The following is a 27,754-nucleotide window of genomic DNA, read 5'->3' as shown; positions in this document are numbered from 1 at the left end:
ACGTGACTTTTTGTACTTTACGTCTCTTCCATTCACCAGCGAGAGTGGTACGGTCCCTGCAGGAGCTGCTTCTCTTCCACTAGAGGCTGCTCGGCAATAAATTCGTGTGAAATAATAGCCTGCGCTCATTCTAGTTAGCAGTTAATAACTGGTTAACAGACATTTCCCTCCAATGGCTGTTTTCATCGCCCCAGAGCAGTGTCTTTCGCCCCGTCGCATCCGTCCCGTCTTCAGCAAAGCCCCAACCTCCCCCTCCCACCCCCCAGTCCCCCGGAGCCCCGCACCGCGGTCCGCCCGCCGAGCCTCCGCCGAGGCGACAGAGGCTCAGTCGACGGGGAAGAAGCACTTTGCGAAGGAACGATGCCGCCGCTCTCCGGAACGCGAGCGTAGACGGAGCGCGGCCCGGCGCGCACGGAGTTAAAGGCGCCGCGGCGCGGAGAGGGGAGCCGGCGCGAGCCCGCGAGGCCCCCGCCCCTCGCCCGTCCCCGCGCCACGCGCCCCACGCCGCGGGCTGACGCCGGACCCGCCGCAGGAAGCGGAAGGCGGGCGGCCGAGCGGCCAGGCACTGCCCCGCGCCGCGATCCGGGTGTGCACGCGCAGCCCGCCGGAGCCCAGCCCGGCGCCCAGCCCGCCACCGCGCCGCCGGCTCCCCGCTCCGCGCTCCGGGTCCCCAGAGCCGGTCCGCGCCGGCGAGCAGCAGCATGTTCGCGGCGCCGCGCCCCGGGCGCTGAGACCGAGCCCGCGAGACAGTGGCATTCCTTTCTTTTAGGGCTCTTTGGCTGTTGGCTACACGGATGTGACGACCCCCACCCCCTTTTTTTTTTTTTTTTTGGAACGATGGGGATCTTTTTGGCGTATGTTGGATTTGTTTTCTTTTCCGTTTTATATGTACAGCAAGGGCTTTCTTCTCAAGGTAAGTCTGTGCTCACTGGCACATATACATTTGCTTGCGCTGTGAGTGTGTTTGTGTGTCTTCTCTGTGTTCAAAGAATGGCCAGGCAGATGTGGTGAGGTTCTCAGCAAGTAACAGAGGAATAGTGTTCTGTTTGGCATTTTTCTTTAAAGTTTTTTAAATAGTAGCCCTGCTAGATTTGAGAGCAGATCTAGTTGGTGCCCGACAACGAGGTGGGTTCCTCGGTGAGCACAAACACAGGGTTATAAGTGTGTGTGTGTGTGTCCCTTCTGTGTGCACGCACAGGGTGACCACTCGTGCATACATAATCATCGCAAACAGAGCTGGGGATTGGGGACTGTCCATGGCCAGCTCTCCTCCTCGATGTAGGCAGTATGAGCTTCGAGTTTCCTTTTTCTGGGTCCGTGTGACTTCGTTTGCCTGTGTGTTTATCAAAGGACAGACTCCCCTGAGGACCCATAAAAAGGCACGGCTTGCATTACAAGCAGCAGCAGCAGTAGCCTGCTAAATCCAGTTGTTAGGACTTCGCAGGCTGCAGTGATCCCTTCAGCACCATGAACAAATCACACCTCTGCTGTCAGAGGACTGCATCGCTTCTGCAAACAGAAATGCCACACTCTTCCTTCCAGCTTGAACGGAAGAGTCCTTTTCAGATCAGAATGTCTTCTTAACGTCTCCCATTTCCTCTGGGTATAAATACAGTTCAATTTCAATAGAGATCATGTTGGGATCTTATAAAAAAAATTTTTTGGAAAGAGACACTGATGGTGCCTCGCATTGAAAAGTGGGGGCAAAGTGCATCCACCCTGAATCGGCCCCGCAGCCCCCTCAGCCCTCCTCCCCATGAGTTCGCGTTGTAGCCGTGCACTTCCTTCAGCCACAGATCTCTCCAAGACTTTTAGGGAATCATCAGCTCTTTGCAAAATATTTCTTAGACAAGATAAGAACAACCATCCAAAGCATTCCATGTTGGAGAAGTGCCTTTGGGAGAGAGGAAACATATTTTTGTGAGTTTCACCATGACTCCATGAATCTTGCAAACTAGCAGTGTCGAGATTGGTAATGAAAAGGCTGGGAAAAAATGTCTCTAGTGACTTCAGAACAATCTTTAATCTGAACCAAGCCCAGGTGTGTGATTCTTACATCCCACGATGTATGACAGTTTACAATACAGTTGCTTGATGGGAACAAATATGAAGGTTAATTTGGAAAGAAATATCCACAGCTTAGAAAGTGTGCAACTTGTTTCACTGCTGTAGCCTTTGAATCACAATTGCTAATCAGTGTCATGATATATCAGGAATGTAAATTTTGACAGATAATCACGATCCCTTCTCTATAAACATGAAATGTCCAGTTAGTCATAGATTGTTTAGAAACTTGGAGGCAGGAGGCTCTGGTCTTGTATCAGCTTGACAGATTTGTGTAAAATATACTTCACTGAAACCCTCAGTAAGTTTTGGGGAATACTGCAGTCTGACAAAAGGTATTTGTATCTAACTGTGGGCATCTTAGCTAACAGAGGGGAGTTATTGGCAAGCTTGTTAACCTTTCCATTATCTGGACTTGATCAAAAACAAAATGATTTAGGCACGATACCAAAAATAAGAAAGAGGCAAAGGAAAGGGGGTTGGGGAGCCTCTGGGATGTCACAGAGGGGTTTTTGTTGCGGTTTTTATTTGTTTATTTTTAAGTCGAAGGAAAATGTAGTGAGCTCTCAAGAGACGCTGTCAAGAGTGGTGTGTATATTCCAAAAGGGTGCGTTTCTGTTTTGCAGCAAAATTTACCGAGTTTCCGCGGAACGTGACTGCAACCGAGGGGCAGAATGTGGAGATGTCCTGCGCTTTCCAGAGCGGCTCCGCCTCGGTGTACCTGGAGATCCAGTGGTGGTTCCTGCGGGGGCCGGAGGACCTGGACACCGGGGCCGAAGTGGCCGGGGCACAGGTAGCGGAGTCCCGTCGCCTTCGCGTCCGTCCCACCCACTGACTTAGACCTCTGAGTGTCCAGTCGGGGTCGGGCCCAAAATGATGCCTGGGCGCTCATGGGGCGCCCCCTGGCTCTCTCGGCAAGGATGACGCCCAGGGATGCCAGGGGGTGAGCCGCGTGCCCTGGCGACACCACGTTAAAACCAAGGGAAGGCACGTTGTCCAGTCTTTCCCGGTTAAAGACTGCGAGTAGCCTCCTCCTCTTCGTACGGGTCATTGTGGGCTGTCCGTGATGGCACTGCTGTGTTGATACATCCCCGGACACTCAGTGTCCCCTTCGGGACGGTGGTGTGAGGACAGGAATTATGTCGGTGTTTCCATCACCCCCGCCCTCCACCCCCGTCGGTTTCTCTCACCTCCGCCGTCATCAGAGGGGGGAGGGGAAGTGGAGGGGGGGAGGGGAAGTGGAGGTGGAGAGAGGGAGGTGGGGGGAGACAGAGGACGGGGAGAGAGGGAGGAAAGGGTGACAGGGGAGAAGGGGACGGGGACTGACGGAGGGGCGACCCAAGTGGAGAGGGGGCGGGGAGGGGAGGGGAACAGAGCAGGAGTGGAGGGGCGGGGAAACGAGGGTCTGAACGGAGGTGCACACAGTTCTGCAGAAGAGGCGGCGGCCGTGCGGGGGCGAGAGGAAGCCTGTAGAAGGGACCGCAGGGAGGGGACGCGGGCCGGGGACGACGCAGAGTCCCGTCCCGCAGACGGGCGCGCCCCGGGGGCCTGACCCGAACGCAGCCCCCCGAGTTCCCGGGTGCCCCCGATTCCCCACCCTGCGGAATCCCAGCCTCCGCGATCCACCCCCCGACCCCGGAATCCCCACTCGTGGGAGTCCCTAATTCTCCCGCTCCCCGAGCCCCGCCCCCCAGTCCCCACCCTCCGGAGCCCCTAATCCCCGCTCCCAAGTCCCCGAGCCCGACCCCCGGACGGCGCGGGGCAGCGCCCCCCCCCCGCCCCCGCTAGGTTTGCACGGCCGAGGGCTCAGGCCGGGGCCGGTCTGAGCGTCCGTTTCCACCCCCCTTCCCCCACCCCCGCAGGCGGAGCTGCTGCCATACCGGGACCCGGACGGCGACGGGACCAAGATCAGCGTGAGTGTCACCGCGACGGCTGCCCTCGGGCCCGCGGGCACCGGTTAGGGCATTTCAGGTTTTCAAAAGCCTATTAACTTACTGCCCCTGAAACAGGCAACTTGCATACGCAGGACGAGAGCCCGCTGTCTGTGTCGTGTCTTACCTCACTGGATACACACCCACTGAAGCAGAGTTCATACAGTAAAATTATTTATCTTAATGACGTAGATATTTGAACAATTACTAGGGAGTCATTTTGCCACCCAAAGAAGTGTGTGAGACTTTATTCTTGCTCTTATTAACAGTTACGTAACTGTTAAAGGGCTGCGATGCTAATAATATCCGTTCAAAATTATACCAGTAATTATCCTTCAATAGCAAGTAAAACACTAACGGTACGAAAATCTTCCCAGGCTGAAAAAATTTAGAGCATCCAACAGAGTGTTGAAGTTGTAATGAAACATCTCAACTTCAACGTCATTCATAATGCATGCAACGTATTTCTAATGCCAATGCTCAAAATCATATAAATGTAAATATAAAACCAAAAGCCAATATAAATATAAAAACATTATTGGAGGAGGTTAACCTGTTGATAATACAGAGATGTATTTCTACTCTACTGGTTATTTTCATAATTGTGAGTGAAATTAGAAAAAAATCTTTTTCTTACTACACCTCAGATGAAGCCATCTAGAATCATTTTATACTGTACAACTGCTCAGCTTGTTGATAATTAGTAAACAAGTTACCATTACTAGAAATAATATATGTATAAAGAATCTAAAAATCCAATGACCCACATTTTAAAAAGAAATTTATTCTGAGGCTATTACAACTAAAAGTGTAAAAATGTATTGTACTAATAAAATCAGATTCTCTAATCTAAATGTATAATCTCAACATGGAAGAAAACAAATCAAACAAAAATAAGATACAAACCAGAAACTCCAGTTTCTATTCATAAACTCATGGACTTTTTAGAATCTTTCAATTCAATTATTCTTATATCACAGAAACTGTTGCTTTCTGACAGTGCTAGAAAAGCTTTATTGGTAAGATCCATTATTAACGATGTTTTTCTTAAATATTTCATTTTTCATATACACATACAATTAGATAGTTTATTTCCTATTCATCTTTCATCCTTCACCCATACGCCAACCCTCCAAAGACCAGTGGTGAAGCAGCCTCACACATCTTGAGCTAGGGAAACATGCAATCAGATGCGTAGCCATGCACACAACTGCTAACAGTATTATCTATGTCCAGAGTTCATATAATCTAGTAAACTGGAAAGAGTTCTAGACACAAACTGAGGTAGAAAGCAGTGTGTTCCCAGTTTACCCGCTGTGTGACCTTGAACATATGTCCTAAACCAGCAGTTAATTTGAATTCTCAGGAGAGCTTTCACAAAATACTGATATGAGCTTTGCCACCCAGAGATGCACACAGTGTTTCTGCATTAATCCAAATGAGAGCATTTTCTAAACCTCCTCAGATGATTCTAGTGGGCAGTCAGTGTTGAAAATCACTGACCCAAACCCCCTAAGCCTCAGTTTACTATACTGTAAAGTGGGATAATAATAATATAAGCACTCTGACTACCCCAACCTTAATCAGGAGACCCAGCTGAAAATATATTTGAAACTATCGATTCCCTTTATTTTTACAGTATTAGTAATATTCATATGTAATTTTTCATACACATAAATGCATACTTATGGTTCAGATGTTGGAAACTATTTGTATATACAACTCTATATGTAAAAGCCAGATGAACACTTCCCAAATTTTCTTAATTACTTATGGCTATTTGAAAGTGTGAGGGCCAGTAGAGAAATAACTTTATGCCTTCCTCACTTCTTTTATATTTTGAGATTATCCAAATCCTTAAATCTTGAATGTCTTATGAAGTCCATCATTCTGTCAATCGTGGATTATATATGATGTATATCAAATCTAGTTGTTCTGATAAAGATGCTTATAGATATATATATCTATTACATATTATAGAATTTTATATATTATACATAACCTTGTATATAATCTTGCTGTTAATCTGGCATATAAATTATTGGTAGAAACGAGAGTCAATTTCTATTTTGAAAATCAAAGCAGTGTTTAACTGATGGCATCTCAAGTTCCAGTAGCACACAGACCCTATGGTAGCAGGGGGTATGTACTCGGAGCCATAGGATTTCAGGTGACATTAATCTGCTTCCTAAATCATGCCACCCCATGACTATAGGTCAGACTGCACCAACAATTTGAGGAAAACACATTACTGTCCAAGTCTATTTTGTCAGCCCCTTTAGTAATCATCCCAAAGTGGTGATAAAAGCACATTCTCACTTAAACTCAGTCGTGACCAACAGCATGTCTTTGTGATCTCTCAAGAGCGGTCGCCAGCAGTGAAGAAGTGAGAGAGGCTGTGTAAACTACACACTCAGCCTCATTAGGGCGTGCTTCATTCAGCTGAGCTCACCAGGCAGAGGCCAGTCCCATGATGGGAACATGGCAGAGCTGGTCCCACAGCCTGGGAAATGGGAACCACGTGGCTAATGGAATCTGGCCCAGCTGTATTGAACTAAAGTCTCCATGATCTTGTGAATCCAGGTGTTAGTAGAATAGGATAAATAAGATCTTCCGATTTGGCTGCTGAGAAAATAAAACGCTTTCAGCCTATGGCTGTGAGGCCAATGAGATCCTTTAATTTTCCAGCGTTAGCAAGCTCGGGACAAGGTACTGGAACGCAGTCTCTTGATATAGCACTTTATATTTTTACTTGCAATTTTTCAGACAGTGAAAGTCCAAGGCAATGACATCTCTCACAAGCTTCAGATTTCCAAAGTGAGGAAAAAGGATGAAGGTGTATATGAATGCAGGGTGACCGACGCCAATTACGGAGAGCTTCAGGAGCACAAAGCCCAGGCCTACCTAAAAGTCAACGCCAACAGCCATGCTCGGAGGATGCAGGCCTTCGAGGCCTCGCCCATGTGGCTGCAGGATGCGAAGCCTCGCAGGAACGTCTCGGCGGCCGCTCCCGGCAGCACGCACAGCTCTGCCAGCCAGCGAGTGCTCTCCACTTCCAGCCCTCAAGCGGTAGCCAAAATCCCCAAACAAAGTCCACAATCAGGTATGGAAACCCATTTTACCCCTCACAAACCCTCCACAGGAAGATGGTCAGAGTAGACAGATTTATGTAGGACGGTTTTAAAATTGGAGACCTAGTTCAGCTGAAATGAGGATGAGCTATGAGAGCCAGGGAGGCTGGCCTTCCCAGAGGATGTGAATTGCCCATTAGGCGTTGGCAGTGCCTCATGTCCAGGGGATCTGAGAGCTGGACTTCTTTTCCTTCTGTGTTTCCACATTATAAGCACAATAAATCATCTAATGTTTGGTTTCATTATAAATGCATGTTTATTTTCTCTACGGATTTATGTATCGATAATGGCCCAAATTAAGAGACTTTCACTTAATCAACATGTAAATGAAAGAGACACACCACATTTTCAGGGACCCGTAGCCTTAAGCAGGACCAGTCTCCAAGGGCTTCTGATTTTGAAGGAGAAACTTCAGCTGCTTGTGATGAAAGTGATGATGATAATGGGAGGAAATGAGGGGGGTGGGGGTGAAAGGCAGAAAGCAGTGCAGAGATAAGGCAGCTCCTATCAGTGTGGCTCTGATGCCAATTTAGAAGCTTAGTCAAGCTTAGTCACACGTTTCCTAAGTCAGCTGTGCAAGTTAAAGCTGCTCCGAATAGCATTAATTTATGCGCTCATTCAGCCAATGGAAACTCGTTGAAGTTTTAACCTTGGGATAGGCAGTACCTTACACCACCCCAGACTGTTCTGTATTTCGCTCACACACTTGACGTAATATGATAGGATGAAGGGAGCATAAAATCTTTAATTTCTCATTTTCAAGTTTTTCCCTTTATAGTTTATCGTTGAAGAATTATTGATACTACTGTTGATAATAGAAAATTCTATTGCTACCATTCAAATTCTTTTTAGCCATTACATTTAAAAAATCTCATCATTTTATCAGGATGATATTTATATATATATATAAATATATATTTAAATCTTTATATATTTACATTTATATGGAGAAATATGTATATGTATATATATCTTTAAATCCTTATTTGTAAACAACCCTTTTAAAATAATGTGTGCTGCCCTAGGTTCCTCCTTAGGCTTCATGTGCTAATGGAGATGATTTGTCCTGAGCTTAACTCAGGGTCTCTGTGAGTTTGTCCTGCCTTTAAATGTAGGTGAGCAGCTCTCCCAGCTTGCCTTGGTCATGGCAACTTATGTCAGTCTGATGACTAGACATCTTAGCCTCTCTGAAGCCAAATTTGTGTGACTTTGCCTTATTTTCCTCTTTATCATCTCTTTTATATCCCAAAGTAAAGAAAAATCCATAGCTAGAATATGTGTGTATATATATTCACACACACACACATATATATATACACACACACACACACACCTAATGGTTATAATTTTTGTAGCCATTATTTGATAAAGATTTTATACCTTTGGAGACATTGCCCTCCTCCCTTTCATACCATCAAAAGAAGAAGCTAGACACTATATGCAAAATGACAGAGTACCCTCAGCCGACAGTTTACAACCTAATTGGTGAGGACTCCACATCATGGAATTGAAATTATTAGCCTACATAGACTATTCCAAGCCAGAAATCATAAATCCATTCTGCGGAATCAGACAGACAGATTACCTATCCCAAGTGAAGGATTCCAAGCGTAGAATGAAATGTTCTATTTCTAAACTCTTTACGTTTTGGATTGAATAACCTACTCTAAGAAGATCTATTTTACTTTAGTCTCTTTCTTAGTATTGTGACTGGTGCTAAGTGGTAGACTCTACACATCTTCTAACAATTTTCAAGTAAAAATCACTGCTCATTTTCCACCCCATCACCAGCCTCACTCATTGCTTGTCCTAGAGGAAGAGTGAAAGGAGACAGGGGGTGCTGACTCATGGAAGCCCATATCCATTCAAAGTCATTTCCACTAAACATTATCTGCTATAGCAAAGATTAATCGGAAATACATCAACATTTTTCATTTCTGTTTTTTTCTACCAGTGAATACTCGAAAATATTTTATATACATTTAACATTTTCTAGCTTCTAGTGCAGAAGCTAGGGTGGCTCAGCCACCCATTTTATTCATGTGTAAGTTTCTGTGCTTGCACAATTATTGCATAAAATACCATATTTGGGATGGATATTTATGTAAGATATTTCCTGTAACACCCACGTCCTGATTTATAATTTCACTTTATAATTTTTCAGGTTATATTCAAATAAAGCTGATTTCAATACCCACGCTTCATTTATTCACTCATTTATTCACCCTCCATCCTTTCAAGAGCTTATATGCCAGGCACAGTGACACAAAAATGGAAGACATACTTCCATTCTTCAAAGGGTTTATATTTTTTTATATTTTCATTTGTGAGAAAACAAAGTATTTGTAAATTCCATTAACCATGCATCTTTCTTTTCTTGTTCTGTTAAAGGCAAGACATGATGAAGACACAAAAATTAAAACCTTGCCTTTACAGACCGAAAGCTATACTATCCTTTTGTTATTTTCATTTCATACAGGGAAGGCATGTGTCAGCCGTGGTATATATGACACTGTAATACAAACTGTTACCAAAGGCTGTTCTGTCAGCCTTTTAGTTTCATCATAGTTTTTGACTTAGTTGACTGGACTATTTAGATTGACTACTCAACCCTTAATTCATACTTTTTTCTGTCAGAGAATTTCTGTGTCTCTATGAAGGAAAAGTATTAGCTGAAAATAACTCTGTAGGTATACACATATATGACGTTCAAATTGTCATAGAATTACCCAGTTTTCCTAAAGCAGAAATTTACATGAAAAAAAGATGGAACAATAGTCTATTACCATCTACGTATCACAAGATAAAGAAAAGATTTAACTATCATTCAATATAGCTACTTTTCCCAGATATTCTTCCAAAAGCTAGAGAGCATGTGACTATCCCATTGGGCTGTATCTTTATGATATCTCTTTTTAAATTCTTTTAATTCTACCTCCAGTTGATAATCCACAATTAGAACCAAAACAATGAAGAAAAATGGTAAAGCAAACAGGTCGAACTTGGCTTTTGCCAAGTTAGTTGTTTCTTAGTTGAAACTTAGTTGTTCCTTAGTTGAAACTTAGTTGTTTCTTTTCTCCAGCTCTTTGTCTGTACCCATAACTGACATTGAAGAGTGTCTTGTAGGTGCTCTGAGGGTAACAATTCCTGATTCTAGCATGAAGTGGTTTAGTTCCACCTGCACAGAGAACAGATCCCCAAATACCTCAATAAACTACACCGTTCTCTACTTGTTTCTTCCTGTCTCATGGAGAACATCTACTCCTTACAGAAGCCAAACATCCCCTCCATTCACCACCACCCCACTGCCCTTCCCTTGTTCCCCCCGTCCACGTTCCCTTCTATGGGTCCTCTCCCCCAACCCCGGCCAAAAGGCCAACAAATCTGTGACTACAGCCCAGCCCCGCCCCCCAAAGGTCACACTTCCGCCCTCCCTCCGCACCCCTGGACCTCCCGTCTCCCCTTCCCGTGTCCCGAGTCCTGGGGGGCGAGGGGAAGCTCTCCAGTCGCTGGTCTCCTAAACTCCCCTCTGGCCCCTGCTTGTTGGCCGTTAGTGTCCCCCTCTCTTTGTGGGCTTCTCCTCCTAAATTCCTCTCTTACGTGTAGTTCTTTTCCCGTTCTCAATGCCCTGATCTCATCCGTTTCTGTGGTTTCGACTGCTGACGTTTCCTTAGAAAACTTATCAGTTGATATTCCGATGCTGATTTCCCTCTGGAGAGCCGGACGAGAGCACCCCGCTGTCGCCGTCGTGCTCCCCATGTCTGTCCCACGAGCACAGAGCAGAGCAGCGCAGAGCAGCGCAGAGCAGCGCAGAGCAGAGCAGCGCAGAGCAGCGCAGAGCAGCGCAGAGCAGCGCAGAGCAGAGCAGAGCAGCGCAGAGCAGCGCAGAGCAGCGCCCCTGCATGTTGTCGACACCAGCCATTGACACGTGGTGCCTCTTGTTCCCCCCAACCCCGAGCCTGGGCTGGCCTGTGACCACTGTGACAGTGAGATGGGAAGGAGACACGTTGCTGACTGAAGCCAGCCTTTGACCTCAGCCCCAGCTGACTGCCCCCCCCCCCACAGACTCCTGAGAGATAATAATAAATTGTTGTTTTAAGGCACTAGGTTTTAGGGTGGCTTGTTTCACAGCAATAAATATTCAGGTCAGGCCCCTAAACTCAAATATTCAAAATCAAATTTACTATCTTAGCTTTCTCACCAAAAAAGAAATGTTCTTCCTCCTACTGTCTTAGAATTGCCTGTTTCCTCATTCAGGTCCCCACAGCAGTTTGTTTACACTGACTTTGAAGCCCTCGTTGTGTCTTATAGTAATTTTTCCCTGGGGCTTTTCTCCTTTTAATGCTGGAAGTCCCACTTTCTGGGAAGCCTGACCCTCAGGCAAAACAGGGTAGGTGATAGCCCTAAAGATAAGTTCTTGGCTACAAAGATCACCACTTCCTTTTGCATTCCTCTAAGTGCCTAGAACACGTGGCGCTCACGTGTGGCAAGAAAAGGAAAAGAGAGAGGGCCAGTATGTCTCTGCTTTTATCTTCTTTTTCTTATAATTATATTTGCATAAATAGATAATATTGCCACTATTGCAAAAATGATCAAGACTCCTAAACAGTGTTTCTCGAAGTGCAGATGTCCTGTGCCAGACTTACCAGAGAGCTTGTTAAAAATTCATATCCCAGGACAAATTTCTGAGTCTAGAAGCAGAAATATGCATTTTTATGTGCAGTAAATTATGAGAATCATTATCTCTAAAGAGTTCTTATGGGTGAGAGAAAAAAAAAATTTATTATTTACTATGAGGTGTATGTGCATGTGTGTGATGCTACAAAATACACTTTTAGAATCTGGTCTTTTGCTATTATTTTTTCCAGTAATGTGATGGACTTTTGTGAAACTTTTCTTCACTCCTGTGATCAACAGCTGGCACTCGTAAGAAAACTGGCCATGGTTAAGTTGTAGTTATGTTTCCACGTGTAGTCGCTCAGCAGGAATACTGACTCTCTGAACTCAGAAACATGATGATTGTGTTTTCAGCATGATGTGAACCTGAGCATTCAGAGGCAGCTGCTGCTACAGCTGCTAGAAGCCAAGGGCTCCGGAAGCTCCTCTGTGGCTGGCTGACAAACATGGCAGCTTTCCAAAAGTGGCCAAAGTTAGCAAGAAAGATCTTACAGCAGATTTCAGAGCTGGTGAGGGGAGGGAGATAAGGGGCTGAGTGTCTTGCAGGAAATTATTTTCCTGATTTAAAACATGAGGAAATGGTGCACGGCATCCAGGTGGAGAGCCACTTGTATAATCCAGACCTCAATGTTGATTTTGGTTTAAATGATCCAACTTGGCTGTTTACACAGGCTAAATTAATTTGATCATTGTAATTCTATCAGTTAACTGGCTGCTATGTAAATCAAGCATCTATGAATAAGGTGAAAAATAGATTTGAGGCAATGCTTTGGATAATACAGGCTAAGGAATCTGCTAGAGCTATGTTTGAACCGGAATTATGTAGATTAGGAGTCTATACTTGCTAAATTCTCCTGCAAGCTGTATTTAACTCATTGAAATTCAGTAACTGGCTGGGTCTGTAAAACCAAGGCTCCGCTGTGTGCCAGAGGGGTTTTTCAATGCGTGGCCACCTTAGGGTTCCTTCAGGTTCATTTGTGATTACTAGGAGCTCTGTGATGGAGGAGCCATGAAGCAGATTTTGCCAGTGTTTTAAGGTCTTGTCTCGAATGACTTCGTGATCCTTGAGATTTCAGGAAGCTTCCAGAGGATCAGTTTTCTGGGTAGATGACCAACAGGTTGAGAAGTTGCTGGAAAGACCTCACTCTGTTGGTTAACATAACAAGAGTCCTCCAAGAGAAAAGAAAGGCAAAGGCTCCTTCTCCCAAGGAACACTGCTGCCACCTATAGGCTGACACAGGTGCATTCATTTCAGCTGCCAAGGAGCAGAAATCCACTGGAAGATGCTCCTTTGACCTTCAGGGGCCTCTCACCAGTAGAGGGGGTGGGCACAATGGTTAAGGAGAGAGACTGTTCACACCTCATGGCCATCACACAGAGCTGCGTGTACTTCCAAGTCCTCATTTATTAAATGGAAACTGTCGTATGATTCTCACAGAGTTTTGAGGATTAAATGAAATTACATACATAGAGAGCATGACACTGATCAACTCTCGATAAGTGACAACTAGTTGCTCTATTAGTATGACTATTATTGCATGTGCTTATATACTATTATTATTAGCAGCAGCAATGAAATGATGAGAGTAAATGATCCCCACCACCTGGCTCTACTGTGGCGAATATTTTCCTGGTTGGCTGTGTGTAGGTGACTGAGTTAAAGAAAGGAGACTAGGTCTTCATTCCTGACTTATGTTTTATTGTTCATAATTTCAGAGCTTCCTTTTTTCCTTCTATCACAATGATGTTAATTGATGATAAATTGTCCCCTACATAACATAACTACATACCATACTAGCCACCAGCTGTCTTGCCTAAGGCTGTAACTAGATGGTTAACTTTATTGGTAAAAAATAATAAAATTCCAAAGGATTTTTAGGACTTTGAACTGTGTGACCTGAATAAAGAATGGGTCTTAGGAAGCTGAAGTTATACACACTGGCTGCTACCGTAATTAAATTCAAGCTTTCCAAAAAGACCCTTGGAATTTCTTAAATCAGAAAATAGTTATAGATAATATAACTGAAGATATAAACATGTGAGAATATAAACATGTGAGAATATTATTAAAAGCTTTAAAAAGAGAGAAAAACAAAATGCATTTAGAACCTTTTACAAAGAATGGCATAGTTTGTGGTAGTAGATAGATACAGATTTGACTCCTAGATTCACTCTCTACCAGCTCGTTTGTTGAGTGAGCTGCACACAGAATCTCTTGGAGCCTCAGAGTCTTTATATGTAAAACTGAGGCAGTGACACATGTGCTCCAAGGGTCATGTTAGCATTAAGTGACATGATGTATTTTAAATGTCTAGCAGAGTAAACCTGGCACATGAGTGAGCTTGGCCCTTATTAGTTCTCTTCCCCTTTACCTACCAGATATTAAAGTATATTATCAAATAACCATGAGTTAAGAGGGCCATAAAGGAACAGAAATATGAATAGAGATGAAAGAAAATAAGAAGTGTGGAAGCTCTAAAATTGGTAAGATAAAATAATATCTGATGAATTAAAAATGTAATAACTAAGGGAGGATTTATTCAATTAATAAATAACAAGTAGATATTATTACAATTTATGATACATATCCAAATGAATGTCGATTAATTAAAGAGCTGACCAGTAAAGAAATATTCGACATAGGAAGATCAGCATGAAATCAGAGGTCTGAGACTTTGAAGATTTAAAGTTAAAAAATATACAAGTGAAAATAACATTTTACTATAAATAATTTAAAACATTTGTTTGATTAAATGAAGTGTAACTAATAAGTGATATAACAGACAAGGAAATATTTGTGTCTAATATTCAAGAAAAGAAGGGAAAATGTCCATTTTACAGATGCAGTGATTATATGATCCACTCCAGATGACTTAGAGATATCAGATGTGATCAAATAATATTGATAAAATCAAAGTAAAGATAAAATTAAATCAATTCTCCATATGACAGCAATAACCAAAGAGAAAATATTTGTGGCATAATATATAATCCTCAATAGTAGCAACAAGAAAAAGGTATGAAATATCTTATTTTTTAAGGCAGTAGCAAATAAGTAGTATAAAGATGAAAACCATTAGAACACTTTGTTAAGAGTTTAGGTTTGAATAAATGAGTAAATATGGTGTTTTTGGATGAACAAGCTCACCATTATAAATACGTCAGGTTTTTCAAAAGTATTTGTAGACTTACTGCAGTCCCAGTCAACTCCCTAGTCATTTAAAAAAATTTGACACGTATAATCTTGGCAAAGATTTTAAAAATCAGCATGTGTCAAGCTTACAGTGACTCAGGCATTCTGCTGTATCATTACTTGCAAGGTGAATGGTACTTCCCTTCTGGAGGAAAACGGGCAGGAAAGATAAGTCACAGGACTTGAGATTGTCCCTGAGATGATACTCCTGGGAGGAAATTCCAAGGAGCTCAGCAGAGAGGCAGACCCAGACCCAAGAACAGGGATGCGTATCACAGAGGTCTGCCCACAGCCGGAAATACTCAAAGGGCCAAGAGTAGTAGGGAAGTGTCACAGTGAACGTGACAAAACCATACAATGAGTATTAAGCACCTTCTAGAATCATGTTTTCCAAAATGTTTAATGAAATTAGAAAACAACCAATATATAATATAATGTGAAAAAATATAGGATACAAAAAATATAGGATACAAAACTTTGAAGTGAAAAAATAAAGAATATATAATATAATGTGAAAAAATATAGGATACAAAACTTTAAAGTGAAAAAATAAAGAATACTAAATTTTAAATCGATCTCAGGTTTGTGCATAGAAAAATGACAAGAAATATATGAAAATGTCCATCAAAAGTCAAGATATCTTACTATTTTTAATTATTTGATTATTGTGTTTGCATTGATAACATCTGTACATTGATAATTTATTACTTTTGTTATAGGAAAAAAATAATATTATTTTAAATTTCCCAAATTTAAAAATAGGCCAATGACAGACAGCTCCTGAGAGAGAAAACAAACTAACAAACAAAATATATTCAACAAATAAACAAAGAAAGGCAAAGTAAAATCAAGGTGTTGTGTGATTGTGAAGCTCATGACAAAAATATACATATATGCATGTACACGTGTGCATATGAAAATTGACAGCACTACTATGAAAGTGATGTCCTCAGAAATTGCTAGTAGCATTGAAATTAGGAACGTTATATCTTATTTCCTGGGAGCTGGGTGGAGAATCTGACCATCAAATTATTCTTTTTGTTTTTCTAAACGTAATGGGTGTGAGCTTGGTAAATATATTGATAAAATAAATCAAGCACATAATAACGTTCATAAACAAAATGTCATGCAATCATTTCCCTCTCCATTTTGTGACTCACTGAGCCCCCAGTTTGGAGGGAGATCAAAGTGGTGAGCAGTGTTGCGGTCATTGGCAGATGATGACTGCACCATCATTTATAAATCAATACACTGGGAGATTTATAAATGATTATTATGTTGTATTTCATATGACTGCTTCAAAAAAGTCTGAGAGAGCATTTCTTCATGAATTCAGAATCCTATCTGCATAGAAATATAGGTTACATTGTCAGTGCTTGAATTAAAGCAAATTGTAAAAACTAGGAGCACCTCTTATCAGCTTCCTTAGGACACTGTCCCCACTAAGTGCTCTGGGTCACAGCCCCTCAGCAAAGCCATCCCACATTGGCACCACTTGTCCTCATAGTTATTCTTGAGTTGAATGTGCTTCTTTAAGCCCTCAGACAAACTCGATACTTCAACAACAGTGTCAGTGCAACAAGGCTACACATGTGTGCAATCCCTAATGTGGATTTGTGATCATTCCAACAAGGTGTGGATGAATATCTACCTTCCCATTATGAATAAAGAGTTTGATCATTAATAATGAAAACATACCCACAGAAGGCATATTTAAACTGTGAGTAAATAGTTTCAAGCACTTCAGCAGCATTTATTTATACACCCGTAAGTGGAGTGCCATTAGTGAATCATTCTTATTTATGCGTTAAAGCAGTGATTAAATATATGTAGCATTAAACTTAATTCTTGGAAAACTTTTTGTTTTTCCATGAATTTATATTGTTCTCCCATTTTGGCAAAACCACTCATATTTCCATATATTTCTAATAGGCAGAATTGAGAAAATTTAGAGTTTTCAGGAATGAAGACTCTCCAGATGAGATTATGATGCGAATCAGTTCGTAGCGTCAGACAGAACTGGTTCTGAGTCTCAGCGGCCGCCGTGTACTCACCAAGCAAACTTAGTGTGTTATATAATCCCTCTCGGTGTCACTTCCTTAATCAGCAAAACGATCATATAGCAGCCTCCCGGGACCATGGTCAGAGGTAAAGAAATATTAGCTGCTGCTGTCCTAATCATCACCCTGTCTGCACCAAGATCAGTTCCTACTTGAATGAGTCAATTACAGTGAAAATGTGCTGTTTCGAGAGATGCACTGTGGCCTTAGCAGGCAGGAAGCAGCATCAATTTTTTGCCCGTTCTTGAGTCGCTGTGGAAGGTAGGAACCCTGAAAGCCTGCAGGGATTAGCTGTAAGCAAGAAAGTCTAGAACATTCTGTGGTGAATGGGGTATCACCCATGCACCTTGTCACCTAGACCCTGTGTATGTGGACAGCTGCACTTGGCTCCCTCAGTTGCAGTAAGAGGCCTGGGAACTGAATAGACATGTAAATTTGCTGACTAAAGGAAAGCAGGAAAGGAAATTTAAACAGCTGCTGCCGACATGCCTGGGCAAAGCAAAATAGGCGATTTATGTATTAGGTCAAAATGAAGCCTATTTCTTCTAAAAAATGGGTTTCTGGAAGAAATCGGCCTTGGACCCATAAGAATCTAATACAAAGATATTCTTTTCAAAAAATTATAGAATAAAATCATCCTATTATTTGACCTTTCCCCTTAAGTCATGATTTAGTATGTGCAAACCTGAATAAAAATTGCATTCAAAGCTAGCTCAGATTTTCTCACACAGCTCTTTTCATATCTTAAAGCTGGCATCTGTAATGAAAGAGAGGTAAGTCAAAGGCCTGTCCATCCCTAGAGCTGTAACGGACACTCCATTCTTTATAAGCTTAACCTCTTCACAGGCAAGACAATTATTTGAGGGTTGCTTCTTTTATAGTTGGAAAATCTCCATTTTTAGGTTTGTTCATATGATAAGCATCACGAATATTCACTTTTACAAAATAAAGATGCTGGAGTCAGACCAGGGATCCACAGCAGGACAGAAATTGTGTTCTTTCTCTTTTCTTGCTCCTTTTGACCCTACCTGATACTCAAACAAGAAAAGAGAAAAACCTATGAGAATCGTACTTAAATCTGTAGACAGGTGCCCTGAATTATGACTCTTCCCCATATGGAAACCAAGAGTTGTGCTCACGGAGGAAATTAACCCATCACAAAATAATCCCAGCCAAGAGAAAGAGGATATTTGAAGAGCTGGCAAGATATAGTTGGGATAAATTGTCTAGTTAGTTGTCTTAACGTTCTACTTACTTCTTTGAATTAAATACCCATATCCTGTATCTTTTCTGGTGGCCAAGAGCGCTGGTTGTCTTTCTCTCCCGTCACTAATGGTTGCACTTTGAACATCAACTTGACCTTTCCTGGCCTCAGACTATAAAATTTGAATCAAAAGTTTAGAAAAGAGAAGTTCATAGAAAGAAGAGGGCATGCAAGAACAGTGGTGGGACCGCCTCTCATTCAAATATTTAAATGAATTTGGAGGAACCTTCAAGATCTAAAAGACTACAATATGAAAAGTTCCAAATATTATATCATCAGACATTTGGCAAAACAAACTTTACTTATTAACGTTTAGGAAAACAAAGAAGCTGATAGTGTTTTCATATCCAGTATTTATCAGTTCAGACTTGGGGAAAAGAAGTTTTCTAATTTTTCTCTAAAGTGTGTTATAGCCAGTGCATTTTCGCTGAAAAGATAAATGTACACTTCAATAATAGCTTCACATCTTGATCTAACAGGTGTGGAGACAGTGAGGCAAGGTTGCTTGCCTCAGGGAGTTTCAGAAAGAAGCACATCCAGACTCTGAGTCGATCTGACTGCATTGCTCTTTCTTCATTTCTGTACCTTTGCTTTACTACCTATTAACCGTGTAACCTAGGGTGAGTTATTCCATGCTGCTAAGTTACATTTTCCTGACCTGTATGTTTACTAGGCTGATGAGAGGATGAGCTAAGACAGTGTATGCATGTAACATGTATGCACATTCCCTGACATAGCAGGTACCCAATCCACTGTAGCCATCTTGCAGATTGATGTGAAGGAGAAGAGGGTGCAGCTGTGTTCAGTATGCCCAGTGTCTTCCAGCCTCATGGCTGTAGATGCAGGAAAGACATGGCAATGTAGATGGAAGGTGCAAAAAGGAGCCAAGTTCTTCCATCAGGCAAGACAGATGAGGGCCAGGCAGGCTTTCCCGGCTGGAAGGCTGTGCTGAGTTAAACAAGGCAGGCAGATGGCAGTGACTCTGAGGATACGGTGATAAACTTCTCCTTCTCTACCTGATCGCTGAGGATGCCAAGGTCTCGACTCTGTGTTGTTGTGATTCGTTTTTATTTTGTTTTGTTTTTCTTTTAAGAAATAGATGGAATTTTCTGTTATTCTCTGAAATAATAATTATACATACTGAAGATAAAATATTTGAGGCTTTTTTTTTTTTCCTATTTCTCCTTGGCCAAACTCATTTGTCACAGACACTGTCTTGGGCCATGCGTGATGTCCACATCCCAGTGAGGGCAATGTGATGCGCTATCGCATGAAGTATAAAAAGGGCTGAAAAATGGAAGCTAAGTGTCTGTACTCATTAAACTTCTAAGAAGACTTCTTAGACTTTTCCATTTGCAAAATGGAGCAAATCCTCCCTCCCCCTACCTTACAAAGGCATGAGAAATTACACCTGAGAGAGCACCGAGGAAACCTTTAAGCATAAAAACAAATGAAAGGCATCATTATTAAGTTGAAGTCAAAGGACATCATGAAATCACACTCTGAGTCAGAGAGAAATCTCTAGGTTCTATTAGGCTACTCTTCATCGAGGCATGTTATCTGCACATTTTCTTCCCATAATTTAGATAATAGCATTTCCCTTTCTTCTTCACAGGGTATTTTGTGTTGGGGACAAAAGTTTAAAAACTCAAGGCATTGTTTTAAACTTTGAGAATAATAAAAAATTGCTAAAATTTCATCCTTGCCTTTAATGAGCTTATAGTGTAATCAGTGAGGTAAGATATGAATATAATGAATTACAAGTCAATGTGAGCCATGTTAAGGCCACAAGAGAGGGAAAACCAGAATACAGAGGAAGTTCAGAGGAGAGAGAGCTTACAACTAGTTGGTGGGAACAGACACAACGGAACGCAGCTATTTGAGGGCAAGAGTTGCTTAAATGCATGATCGTCTTAGGGGATAACAGGTTGTCCTGCTTGGCTTGGGCATAGAGCAAAAGGAAACCAAATAAAGCAAAACAGATAACCAAACACAATCTCTGGCATACTCATGAAAACATACATATAAAATAATATGCAAACAATTATTATGCTCATTTTAGAAAACATCAAAGAAATAAATACCTTATTTGGGATTTCAGAAGTGAGTGGCTGCAGAGGAAATTAGAACTCAGGGCTCCTGATTGCAATCCTGAATCTCATTATTTCAAAACAGTAAAATGTTTCTATTTGTAAAAATGAGACTAGAGTATGACTCATGGCCAAAGTTTGCATTTTACAAAAAACATTTGCTTAATTTTCTCTAGAATAGACCATAACATGTTTGATAAGTAGTAATATTATATTCAGAATAGTGTATATCTGAATGAAATTGACCACGATGATTATTTGTTAAAATTACACAGGATAAATTATAGCATTTTAGATTCTTAGATTTCACTGTCAAAGTCTTTGGGATTACAAAGATAAAGGAGCACATACCCCTTCATTCCAGACATAAATAAAGCCTAGAAAGAAGAGCAAAACAATCAGTGATTTGATGACAAAACAGATTTGCTTTAGAATTTACTGTGCAGGAAAAAAATATATATTTGGCTTGACAGAAATAAATTTCATTTAATGAAAAATATGCTAGGAAATGCAGGTGCCTAGAGTGGATGAATGATTACAATTTGGAAGAAAAAGTGGTGTGTTGCAATGGTTTATTGCATATCTGATGGCTATTCAAATTTTTAACTTTAAAATACTCTTTACAGTATATAATTGGGTTTTTTCCAGTTTTACTGCTCATGTAAATTTTGTTTTAACTTGCACATACTGGACACAGTGTAATAGGAAATGTTGGGTTAGAATGACGTAGCTGTTCCCTTCGAATCTCACAGGAATGATGGGCATCTCCTGTGAAGGGTTGATTAGTCAAGAAATGAGCTGCATAATTCACAGTTTCAGCAAGTTGGAGCCCATCTGCAATGTTCATGCTGAAAAGGAAACCATTATTTCACAAAATATTGTTTTTGAAGAGCAAATCATTTTCCTTGGTTTTATTGTTTTTAGCATTTTTTAAACCTTTATTCAACATCAGACATACTCTGTGTCAAGTGCTGTTAGCAATTTAAGGAGCCATGTAATCATTTTCTTTCTTTCTTTTTTTTTTAATTGACTGAATCCCTGTCAAAGAGTCTCTCTTCAAAAGATAACAAGGGCATATATTTAATTTTGGAAAGCACTGATGTTAGTGGTTCTACATAGATTTTATATGTTTTCCTTGCATGATCTTTGTACTTAGAGCCACATGTGGCCTGTACCTTTACTTTTGCAATTTGAACCTTGTCTCCCAGCTTGAGTGAAGCAACACTCTCCGGAGACCCACCACTAACCTCTGGGTCCTCAGTCATTAGGTTTCTGTGTTAAATACATGACTCACCTCCTGAACGGAGGCAAATCGATGGTGACACTAAAGTAACCTAGCTGAAAACAGAAATATGAGTCTGCTAAACGGCCCCTTTAGAAGCCCAAATATTTACTCTACAGAGATTTTTTGAGAGCATGTGTTTTCACCACAATTTCTATCATTGCCGATGTGGACTTGAGCATGATTTAGCTGAAATATTCAAAAGATTGAATTTTCCTACCCTCACCCCCTTCAAACCTTTTTAACCTTTCTTAAATTAAAAAAAAAAAAAAAAGAAGAAGAAAGAAAAGAAATGCTTTGAGGTCCATCCCATTTTTGTTTTCTCACTAATAAAGGTATTAAATACATCATTTGTAGCTTACTGGGTAAAATATGTGAAGAAAAATGCAGAAAGACAATTTCATTCTCTCCCTTATGGAGTCTCAGAGCGCTTTCAAAAATTTCCAATTCTTGATAGCGCTAACTTCTCTTCAGATTTTAAGGATAAAAAGTTGAGAAAGATCTTCCTCTAAAAGCAGATACCCCAACGCACCCACTCCGGAACCCATTCTCCAGGCCCTTGAGAAGGCTACTGCTCTCGGTTTGGGTTTTATCTCCTGTGGTTTTACGCTTGCAGTGGTAAAACAGGGGATGTGTTTTAGACACCCGTATAGGAACAACCAAATGACTATAGGGAATGATCCTCAAAGAATTACTTGAGGGAAAAGTATCTGCATTTGTTCTTCCTCTAAGTGTTCCCAACTGTGGGATGGCATGGCTTGAAAACAGACAAAGCAAACAAGACCACTTCCCGGGACTGAAATACTTTGTATGTGTTGTTATTTGCAGTGCATGCCAAGACATTCATGGGCACCAGAGCCAAGCTGGCGAGCTAATTAAATATATATATGTATGTGTTTAAAACAGCCTAATAAGGAGCATTGGAAATCTTCGAGATGAGCGAATATCTTATAACTTCTTCCGCAGGTGCGAGGATAGCTACAAGCCATGGACTTTCTGTCCTGCTTCTTGTCTGTGGCTTTGTGAAGGGTGCTTTGCTTTAGTCTAAGTGCTGACTTTTTTCCAATATCACTTTCTCTTCTTAAAGCAAAGAGCAAATCGCCTGTAAAATCTACGGAGCGGACAGCAAAGTTGACCCTAAACTCCAAGCACCACTCTGCACCCACTGTACTCTAATTACCTACACAAGGAGCACCTGCTTTCGGAAACAAACGAAGAGGCTATCTCACTTTGTTCATAACATTTTCTTGGGCAAATCATTGATCTTTTATTTCAAGAGAATTAGTGTGAAGTGATAGAACATTTTCTAATAGCAAGATCTATTTTTTTTCCTTTTCTTTCGGCTGCTCAAAGCATCATCTCACTGACTGCTCAGGGGTTGGCCTGACCATCATCGGTATAGTGAATATTTACTACAGATACCACTGATTTCCTACTAAAAGACCCATTATCTGCAGGAAGTAAGCAGAGTTCAAAAGGCTACAGAACATAAACTATCATCAAACAAAACTCGTGTCTGGGGGCAAGAACAAAATTTTCAACACTGCGAGTCAACAATGAAAACGTTTTAAATAAGAAATAATAAAAGAGAATTTTTTTTTTGCATTTTTCCCCTTTTCTTGGGTTTTTCTCCTTTTTCTTCATTGTAGTTCTTATTCAATATGGCAAGTGCTGATTATGGCCAATCCCTGTCAATCCTGGGAGGTTTATATAAAAACATTTTGAGTGTTCTATATTTCAGTGCATTTTAATTCATTTTGCAATTCTTGTATATGCAAATGATAAATTCTGTAAATTGCTTATAGTATGTGTGATATAACTTCAAAGTAGATAGACTATGAGCCTCATGCAAGCTGATTTTTATCATTCTCTATATAAATATATACAAATAAGTATCTATATGTTGGGTCATCAACCAACTTTTTTTGGTTAAAACATATGTTTTTCACTGATTCCTATATTGTGGGGATTTTGTAATGCATTGTTTCACTTCCACAGGTTTGACTGTTGCAGATGGTATCTGTTGCCTTCTGCTTCCTTCTGGAAAATGCGTATTCAAAATCGTATCAGTCTCTGATAAATGAATTAATTTTGCTGTGTGTATGCTGTGTTGAAATTTGCTATGTTCCTTTATATGTGGTGTTTATTGAGGTTTGAGGATCTTTTGACTCTGAAGAATGTAAGCTCTCTGGTTTTGACAGCCATTCCTGTATTGTCATCATCATTATTGTCAAAAAGCAATGTCGCGTCTAGAAAATCTGCCTTGGAAGTGAATATGGGGTAGGTGAAGTGGTCATTGTGAATCCCTAAATTCATGGAAGAACACTTCTTGCTGTGGCTAAAAAATGCTGCTTCCTTTGACCTTTATGAATTTTTGTAGCTTTGTCATTCTGTTATTTGCTGCTAATTATATTTTAATGTCTCCTAATTAAAAATTAAAATTTGGTTGTTGGCTAAATATAATATGCAAAAGATGACTGCAGATCCCCGACTAAAGAAGATAATGTGTTCAGTTTCCACTAGTTAAGTGAATTATAACTTTAAATATTCCATTCTTATTTTTGGCTTTATGATAATTCAGACTATTTTATTTAGAACCTGTTTTCTACTCTGGCAAAGAATGATAGACAGGACTAGCAATGTGTTCCATATACACTATGGAGTAGATACGGTTGAGATGGAAATGACCTAAGTTTTCCTTCCAGAGAGATTCTTCTATTTTCTTTCATAACAAACCAGAAGTTCATCTCTATAGGACCATCAGCACCAAGCCTAAGGTCCTAGACTGAAGCTTGAAGGCAATGAATACCTCTGCTTTTCAAAGGTAAATGCATTGATTTTCTGCAATTCAATTACAAGCAATGTGATATTTTCATAATATCCTTGACATTATCTTCTGAGAAATAATGTTTCATGCTAAATATTTTATTGACATTTTTCTTGATCATTTGGTTTATTATTTCAGTCTAATGAGAAAAATAAAAGATTTGATTGCACTATTTTATTAACCTAGAAAAATTATTTTCTTTCAAAGTTTAATGCCTAAAACACATGAAATAATGATAAGACAAATATTATTTATTAAGTCTATCTGGACTCTAAAGATTGCATACATTCACATATAAATAAGTATATTGATTCAACTTCAGTCAGTCTGGGAAAATCCACCATGTAATTAACTTTTACCCAAAGTTCAGGTCATGAGATTGGTCAGTTCTAAAGCAAGATGGACATGTATCTCTGTATCAGTGATGTTCACCATGCTTGCTTGTAATAAGGACATTATGTTGGTTGGGAAGAATTCTCATTACACTCATTGTGTCAGGGTACAGAATAACAAAGATTTCTTTGTCAGTGTGCTACCAAGAGTCTGACTCGCTAACTTCTTTGAGAAAGAACATGGCATACAATCTATTTCTCCAAACTAGAAATTTTTATGTGGAATCTTAAATATTGGAACAGAAGCTATAACAAATTAAAGAGACATCTAGTTGTTTTCACCATACATTGTCCCTCTGGAACTATTCCGTGGTGTGTAACCATAACTATAGAAACAAATAAAGATCGAAAAATAAATTATTTGACTTTCTCAACCTTGATTTCCAAGGTTAAATGATAAATATTTCTATAAGAGTGAGTCACAAAAAGTTCAAATTGCTTACGTGAATTCAAGTCAAATTCGTGAGTTCTTTCGTAAAGACTTACAAACTACTTACAAATGAAACAATGCAAATGAAATCACTTGAAGATAAACTAACAAAAATTATCTAAAGCAAGAGCTCTTAATCTGAGTTAGTAAATAGACTCAGTGGACTTCATTATCCCACTGAAACTATATGCATATTTTTGCATATGTGTATTTGTTTTATGGAGATGGTCCTTCACATTCATTGATTCTGAAAGTGACTAAATTATGACTTACTGACCTAAAAGAAGAATGCTTAGATGCTTCTGAGCACGTAAAAGGTCCTACTTATTATAATTTTGAACTAGTTTACCTTAAAGTTCTTGGAGCAAGACATATTTAGGGAAATATTATATATATATATATATATAGGCAAAGTAAACATACATTTTTAAGTACAGGGAATTTTTATTAAATTTCTCATGTATAGCATGGAATAACAGATATGGGATGATGTTCATTGAATTTTTAGAATGAATGTTAAGAGTTTAAAATATGATTTTACAAAATATACACAGGTACAATTCAAATAAATAGTCCTGGTATTGATCATATATAAAAGACAAAATACTTAATTTAACTTAGTGGTAAATTCTATGATAAAAAATAATTAGAAAGGGCAAATGTAATCAGTCTCAGATCATACATAAACTCTGATGACTGCATCTTGGAATTAAGACTGTGAAGCTACAAAATATGTATTAGGCCCAAATAATTTTAATTTTAGAACTTTTCATTAATAAGGGGAGAAGTCTATTATTCAGGAAGTGTTATAGACCTCATGGTTTCAGGGATGGGATAGATAAGATTGTTTCCTGTATCTAGGGAGAGACAGACAGTAAACATTCAAAAACAAGAAAATATAAGGTGGTGGTAAATTCCAAGAAAACGCAGTAGGATGACATAAAGGAGTTTGATTCGGAGTGGTCAAGCGAGGCTGCTCTGAGGAGGTAACCTCTGAGCAAAAGTTGAATGATGAGAAGCCAGTCAGGAGAGGATCTGGGAAAAGAGGCTCCAGAGAGAGGGAACTACCTGTGCAAAACTCCTGCTGTGAATGCATCCAGGCTCCTGGGCTGGAGGGAGGGCAGGGGTGTGGGAAGTGAGGGTCAGAGCAGCCAAGGGAAAGCCAGATAAGGCAGAGGAGCAGAACAGTGCCGTGAAAACTCCAGTGTGAGCTGCTGTTCTGCCATCAGGACACAGGCTCTCCCCGGAGCCCACTTCTTATTGAGTGGAGTTTAGCTTGTAAGCAGGACTTCCTTGGGAAGTAGTCAAGTTATACTTTTGCATAGAAGCTGCAGGACTATATTAAGCATGAGGGAATTGAACTCAACATTTTAATGCTAATTTAAAATTGGTAATTTTGAGGAGGAAAAGGAAAAACTGAAAGATAATCAGGACTGCTTTTTGTGTAGCACTGAGCTAGTTACAATAATTACAAATGTCATTTGAACTAAAAACGTGTGTATATAAATTGAAAGTGCAGACAGATTGAAAGAAAGGAGACTTGCCAATAGACACTTGTTGGTAAGCATTGTGATTAAAACAGTAGAAGGAGGGGGAAAATATCTACATGTACCCAGAAAAAAGAAAAAGAGAGTGATCCAAAAATCAGAAAATAGGGGCTTAGACTTCTCTGTAATACAAATGCCAGAAGACAATGGATTAAAGAGTATAATGGGGAAAATATTGTAATAAAATAGTTTTATACTTAGTTAAGTTATATTTTCATTGTTAAAGAAATAAAATTATTCTGAGGTAGGTAAGGCTCATAGAAAAATAACATGTATGTACTCCTGAATGCTCCAACCAAGATAGGAATCAAATGTGATGTTAAAAATAAATAGGCATAGTATAAACTGTCTACCATATGAGCTTTGAAAGTGTTAAATCCAAAGAATCATTGAATATTTTATTGTATTTTACTGTATATGAATGAAACAAAAGTTTCACAAAACAATATTTACCCTTATTTTGTGCATGCAATGAAATGCACTCTAGTATTTTCTATTTTGTTCTGTTTCTTTTTTGTTAACACTTGTCACAAAACATTAAATTGATTTTACAATGCAAAATTTGGGAAAAAAAAAACCATATCACAGGTGTAGTTTATTCCAAAATTTGGTACAAATGGCAAGTATAATTAAATGACAGTATATAATATAAAACAATAATTTGAGTTCTGAACTCTTATTATGCTCTGAAAAAAACAGGCAGTTAGAGACCATCCAAGGGAGAAAATAATGCATTCTTTGTCTCTCCTAAAGTGGCATGACTCGTGTTGGGGGCAGGAGAGTAACAGGGCTGTTGTATGTGTCTGTGTTCTTCCTGTTCTGTTTTAGGTTCCTGTCTTTTTCTTTGCTGGTTTATCGTCATCTGA

General features: G+C 40.2%; 1 protein-coding gene across 4 annotated transcripts; it reads left to right on the top strand.

Annotated features, from left to right (window-relative positions):
• The first annotated feature begins 356 nt into the window (after window positions 1-356).
• Window positions 357-27,754, top strand: VSTM2A (V-set and transmembrane domain containing 2A). Of its 4 annotated transcripts, XR_451473.2 has the most exons (6): window positions 358-913; window positions 2,691-2,857; window positions 3,927-3,977; window positions 6,762-7,098; window positions 22,780-24,516; window positions 27,717-27,754. XR_451473.2 is itself a non-coding variant. In XM_007187659.3 (5 exons), exons 1-5 carry the CDS (start codon window positions 838-840, stop codon window positions 22,733-22,735), a joined length of 708 nt encoding a protein of 235 aa, XP_007187721.1. In that variant the 5' UTR covers window positions 357-837; the 3' UTR covers window positions 22,736-22,773. The 4 variants fall into 4 exon arrangements, 3 of the variants coding, with proteins under 3 accessions (XP_007187721.1, XP_007187722.1, XP_007187720.1); XM_007187659.3 differs by lacking the exons at window positions 22,780-24,516; window positions 27,717-27,754 and adding an exon at window positions 22,659-22,773 and having other exon boundaries at window positions 357-913; XM_007187660.2 differs by lacking the exons at window positions 22,780-24,516; window positions 27,717-27,754 and adding an exon at window positions 22,521-22,610 and having other exon boundaries at window positions 357-913.

The sequence above is a fragment of the Balaenoptera acutorostrata genome, chromosome 7, assembly GCF_949987535.1.
Source record: "Balaenoptera acutorostrata chromosome 7, mBalAcu1.1, whole genome shotgun sequence".
NCBI lineage: Eukaryota > Metazoa > Chordata > Mammalia > Artiodactyla > Balaenopteridae > Balaenoptera > Balaenoptera acutorostrata.
The sequence above is the reverse complement of the archived record's forward strand: the minus strand, read 5'-3'. Positions and strand labels throughout refer to the sequence as shown.

What these genes read in the sequence shown, in the direction of transcription:
- VSTM2A (XM_007187658.3), top strand. Translation starts at nt 838, where the DNA reads ATGGGGATCTTTTTGGCGTATGTTGGATTTGTTTTCTTTTCCGTTTTA. An exon ending in CCGAAGTGGCCGGGGCACAG is followed by an intron (nt 2,858 to 3,926) that starts GTAGCGGAGTCC and finishes CCACCCCCGCAG; the next exon opens with GCGGAGCTGCTGCCATACCG. An exon ending in GCGACGGGACCAAGATCAGC is followed by an intron (nt 3,978 to 6,761) that starts GTGAGTGTCACC and finishes GCAATTTTTCAG; the next exon opens with ACAGTGAAAGTCCAAGGCAA.